Source organism: Dioscorea cayenensis, chromosome 18 (genome assembly GCF_009730915.1).
Source record: "Dioscorea cayenensis subsp. rotundata cultivar TDr96_F1 chromosome 18, TDr96_F1_v2_PseudoChromosome.rev07_lg8_w22 25.fasta, whole genome shotgun sequence".
Lineage (NCBI taxonomy): Eukaryota > Viridiplantae > Streptophyta > Magnoliopsida > Dioscoreales > Dioscoreaceae > Dioscorea > Dioscorea cayenensis.
The window spans coordinates 21,095,252-21,100,347 of NC_052488.1; the positions used below are offsets into that span (position 1 = coordinate 21,095,252).

A 5,096-nucleotide genomic window follows, 5' to 3' on the forward strand; every position below is an offset into this window, starting at 1 on the left:
AATGTTTGTTCATTAAGACAGCCATTTTTCTGACATGGACACAAGAACTAAATTATAACTGTACAAGATACAATTCCATCTAATCCAACTAAAAATAACCGAAAAAATAGTGAAGATCATTTAAAAACAATAACAGAAAACAAGCTAAAAATCACAGGGCATGCATGAGAAAGTCATATGCTTAAAGAGCTACTAATTACATTGTTTTTCTAATAAAAACATTTGAATAGTCATGTGAAACTGAAAACAATATGATAAATAAATCAAATGAGAAGAAGAGAAGGATCCATACCAAATATTTTTCCATTCATGCGTAGGTTCGTTGACGGATGTGCTGAATCATTAGCCAATCAGGAGACCCTTCTTGTTGGCACCGTTCCATTAATCCAAAGTCACATTCTTTGATCCACAACAATTCCAGTGAGGAAGGAAGGCCACCCTCTGGCAGTGAATGGATCTTTGGGCAATTAATAATAATCAATGACTTGAGGAAAGGAAGGCAATGCAACCAAGCTGGCAGAGATTCCAGATTTTCACAAGAGTCAATAGATATTGCAAACAAATTTGGATGAAAGACTCCTTGTTCTGTGATCTGCTCCATAAACCACCAGGTTGTGAATTGTGGGCATTTAGTTATACACAACTTTGTCAGGCAGGACAGAGCTTGTAAACCATCCACTGATATCAACTCATTACATTCTTCAAGACGTAAATACTTGAGTGCATGCAGTGTGGCCATCACCTCTGCAGGAAAAGTTTTAACCTTTAGCCCAGTTAATTCCAATTGAGTGAGAGCAGAGAGGCCATAGAGGCATCCTGGAAATTGGTCATCCACCCATGGACTATTTGTTATGTATAGATGTGTTAATGCTGAAAGCATGGGCCACTGTAATACATTCAATTCATCACAGCCTACAATCTTGAGGGACTTCAGACAAGGAAAGCAGTTGTGATTTTTTGTTGCTACTGATGATGATGGCATGTTGTGGATAATCATTGATGCTTTCTTCAATTCAAAAGAATGAAGAGATGGAAACACTGGAGTGATGTCTACCACTGTTACCTCCACCTCTTCTAGTGAAATGTATGTAAGGAAGGATAGTTGTCCAAGTGCAGCAAGACTTACTGAACTACACTTGGAAATACTCAATCTCTCCAGTGAAGGAACATGAAGCAATACAGCAAGCAGAAATGCTATATTTCCACAAGATTTAATTTCGATTCCACGTAGATTTGGTAGGAGGACCCCTTGCTGTTGTTGTGCCACAATGTCTGTGTTTTCAATCTTTAATCCTTTTATTTCCAATAAAGTAAGTGAGTTTAGGCTTTGGAGACATCCTGGCACTTGACTTTGGAGCCCAGGACTTGCATATATTCTGAGATTATCCAGTGATGAAAGCATTTGCCAGGGTAATCCATTCAATCCATCACATTCATCAATTGTTAGAGCCTTAAGACAAGGAAACAACTTGCAACGCTTTACTGTTGTTGAAGATGATGATGATGACATACCCTGAAATGATACTGTTGCTTTCCTAAATACAAGGATCCGCAAGGATGGAAACATCACAGTCATAGAATCATCAATCTCAATTGTTATGTTCTCAATGCCAACTAAGATTAGTTTCTCCAGGGAAGGTAACAACCCAAGTGCTGAAGGTAGGCTTGCCCAGTTTCTGCATTTATTTAACTCTATTTCTCTCAGTTTCCGTAGAGCAAGTGTCATAAGCCAGCTTGGTGATTTGGAACCCATGTACCCTTCAATGAATAGGTAATTTAAGTCAGGATGAGGTTGAAGAGCTTCAAGCACTTCTTCTTGGACTTCAAGCTTGCAACCATCCACTGTATTTGTCCAGCGTAATGATAATTCCTCAATGTGATGTTTTTCCTTCAATTTGGCTTTCACTGTTTCTTTCATATTGTCTATGTTCTCTAAGCCTTCAATCGAAAGTACTCCCCTCAATTCATTCATATTTCTCAATTGTGTGATCATGTAATTTCCTCCTTTTTTCACCGGATACACTAGCTTTCTCCGGAGGTAAATCTTATTATCGGTTTGAAGCAAGTCCCACTCTTGAAGGTTTATGAGGTTGTGAAATAGACTCGGGAGAGTATGTAGAAGTGGCAATTTCAACACCCTCAACCGATAGAGCCCACAGAGTGATTCCGGTATCGATTTGATGTTGGTTTTTGCCAAATCCAAATATTGCAAGTATTTAAGATTAGCAATAGTATCTGGGAATTCTTGCATATTAGGATCAAAGACAACTAGCACTCGGATTCTTTTGAATGCTTCATGGCTAAGGAAGGCACACATGCCACCAACTCTGTCTAACACAAGTGTGCGCAAATTATTAGTTTTGCACACCGACCCAAGATCAAACAAACTATGTGCACATAAATGACGGACATTTTTGAGATTTTCTCATCTTTTCGACCCTCATAAATGTAAGTTTCCCCATGAGAAATTGATCTGGCCAAATCATGCATTTTCGAGTATGGAAAATTCCTTTCAAAGAAACACATAGCTTCTAGTTCAGCATAATACTCTTTTCCAATATCTTTCATTGTCTTTGAGCTACTTCCATTTTCTTGTATATAGCCATGGGCTATCCACATGTCTATAACATTGTTCATATCATATTTGAAATCTTTAGGAAACACAGAACAAAATGCAAAGCACAACTGGAGATGCTGAGGCAGATGATAATAACTCAATGCAAGTGCAGACATAATATCATTTACATCAATTTCTAATCTCCACAAATCACTCTCCAACACATCCTTCCAATGTTTTTCAGTCAAACTGCATCCTAAGAGTCTTCCCACTGTTTTCACTGCTAATGGTGATCCATTCAGCTTTCTCACTATCTGCTTACCTATATCATGTAATTTTTTCGAATAATTGTCAGGATTTTTATCTGCAAAAACACAATTCAGAAATAAAGACCAGCATTCTCCCCCAGATAAACCTTCCAAAACAATTCGATTAATTCCATCTAGACTTCCTAATACTTTAGGGTCTCTGCAAGTCACCAAGACTTTAACAAGCTCCATCTGTGCAGATTTGAGTGAGCCAAGGAGTTGTTGCCATTCAATAGACCAAACATCATCCAGCACCAGCAGAAACTTTTTTCCTCTTATTTTCTTTCTTAGTTTAGTCTCAAGAAGATCCAAATTACTAGTAGTATCATATGCCAAGTTTGTGTTATCATCATCAATAGAAAGTGAATCTATAATCTCTTTGATGATTCTGAATCTATCATAATTGTCTGAAACACAAACCCATACTTTGCTGTCAAAATAATCTTCGATTTCTTGGCTGTTAAACACACATTGTGCTAAAGCTGTTTTGCCGATACCACCCATCCCACGTATTGATACAACTGAAATATTATTGCCAACAGCGTTAATTGGTTTTGTTAGCAAAGCTGTCAACCTTTTAATGTCACCATCTCGGCCATATATCTTCCTTTCATTTATTGATGAAGTTGTCACACGTCCTTGGTTTTCTTTCACTTGATGCTGTCCTCCCCAAGGATCATAAACACCATTCAAGGCTATTTGCTTAAGCAACTCATCCACCTTAATCTCAGTATTCATCTCTGAATCAATGCAATTAATTTGTTTTACAATATTCCTCATCTTATTCACTAGATCATCTGCAATATAAAATTTCAAAGTTTTCCATAAACTAAACCTGTTCGCTTGATTAATTCATCCAGTATGCAAACATAAAGATCAACATATATATATATATATATATAGAGAGAGAGAGAGAGAGAGAGAAGCAACAAGCCTGTGGACAGCTTCAAGGACTTGGATGAAGAAAGCCGACGTCTTTTATCACTTGATTGTCCTGTTATCCAAGAAAACCAAGACAAGCGTTTTCGTCGTCTAGATTGACTCATCTGGGTTTCATCCTGCAGGTTGATCTCCTCCACCTTTTGCTGCAGCTCCATGTACTCCAAATCATCTTCCAAGTCTTGAATCTCATAACTCACATCTCTGAGTTTGTTGTTGATAAGAATCAACCTCATATTTTGTTTATCTCGTTTGTGCAACTTCCTGACTTCACTTTGCATTATCTTGAGCTTCAGATTGGCATCTTCCAAGGCTTCCCGTTCATTCTCCAGTTGTCGAAGTTTATCAACTTCGGTAGAGGATGATTCTGATGGCTCATCTCCAGAAAGATACTTCACTAAAGCTTTGAGTAATTTGTCCAGAGCTAACTGAGGCAATATTGGTGCAAGAATGGCTCCTGCTATGCCTGATAAGCTTGCAGAAACCATGATAGAACTTAGAGGGATTCTCTGTTCTTGCTCAGAATGCTTCGGAATGCTTGGTATATACGTAGTCCATGATAATAAGACTAAGAACTGTTTCTCTTTTTTGAGGCAATTGTTTCTTTCTAAAGACTTTCATTAGTTGTATTTATTTGGAAAGAAAGGTGTTCCCAGCCCAATGGAAAAGTAAGCAGATCCAATCTTTGTTTATTGAGTGTAAATTTATTCAGTCAATAGCAAAGTTTGGTTTTATTTCAGTTTGAGCACTAATATTCAATTTGTATTAAAATAAATATTAATTTTTAATTTTATTTCTCTAGTGGGGTAATTGGAGAATTCTAATAGTTTTTGGGACTTGGATGCTGGAGTGGTTGCGTGGATACTCTTGGCCCACATCATAAACTCGTCAACTCAACCACTTATCTAACTAATGTGGCGTTTTTTTTCTACGTATGAGTGACATATTGGCTTTTTTCCATTCTTTTCCTCTTTTCTTTCGAGAATGACGTACAACCCTAGTTTCCTTATTGATGCGTCAAACATGACATCTGTGTCCATCGAGAATCGGATAACAATCACCTTTCCCACCATCCACCGGGACGCAAAATACAACCACACATCAAATAGAAAATAATAGGAAGAGAGAAAATTTGGAGAGGGAACCAACTTACGTAGACCATCACAGGAAAAATTCTCATTAGATAACAAGAAATTTTCCTTTTATCAGATCCAAAAACTCATCTTGATTAGATGAACATAACAATCATAATAACATAACTCTTTTCTTTCGAGTTTCTAGGAAAACCAAAC

General features: G+C 37.4%; 1 protein-coding gene across 1 annotated transcript; it reads right to left on the reverse strand.

Annotated features, from left to right (window-relative positions):
• Positions 1-307: 307 nt before the first annotated feature.
• LOC120282912 (putative disease resistance protein RGA3) lies at positions 308-4,292 on the reverse strand. The gene is made up of 3 exons (XM_039289744.1): positions 3,800-4,292; positions 2,411-3,662; positions 308-2,327 (listed from the first exon to the last, which is right to left on the reverse strand). The coding sequence occupies exons 1-3, from the start codon at positions 4,290-4,292 to the stop codon at positions 308-310; spliced, it is 3,765 nt and encodes a 1,254-aa protein (XP_039145678.1).
• Between the last annotated feature and the right edge of the window lie 804 nt (positions 4,293-5,096).

Excerpts from the sequence above, each read along its gene's own strand:
- LOC120282912 (XM_039289744.1), bottom strand. The coding sequence starts at position 4,292 with ATGGTTTCTGCAAGCTTATCAGGCATAGCAGGAGCCATTCTTGCACCA. Across the intron at positions 3,663-3,799 it reads GTCCTTGAAGCTGTCCACAG|ATGATCTAGTGAATAAGATG; the intron begins GCTTGTTGCTTC and ends TTTATATTGCAG. Across the intron at positions 2,328-2,410 it reads GATGAGAAAATCTCAAAAAT|AGTTGGTGGCATGTGTGCCT; the intron begins GTCCGTCATTTA and ends TGTGTTAGACAG.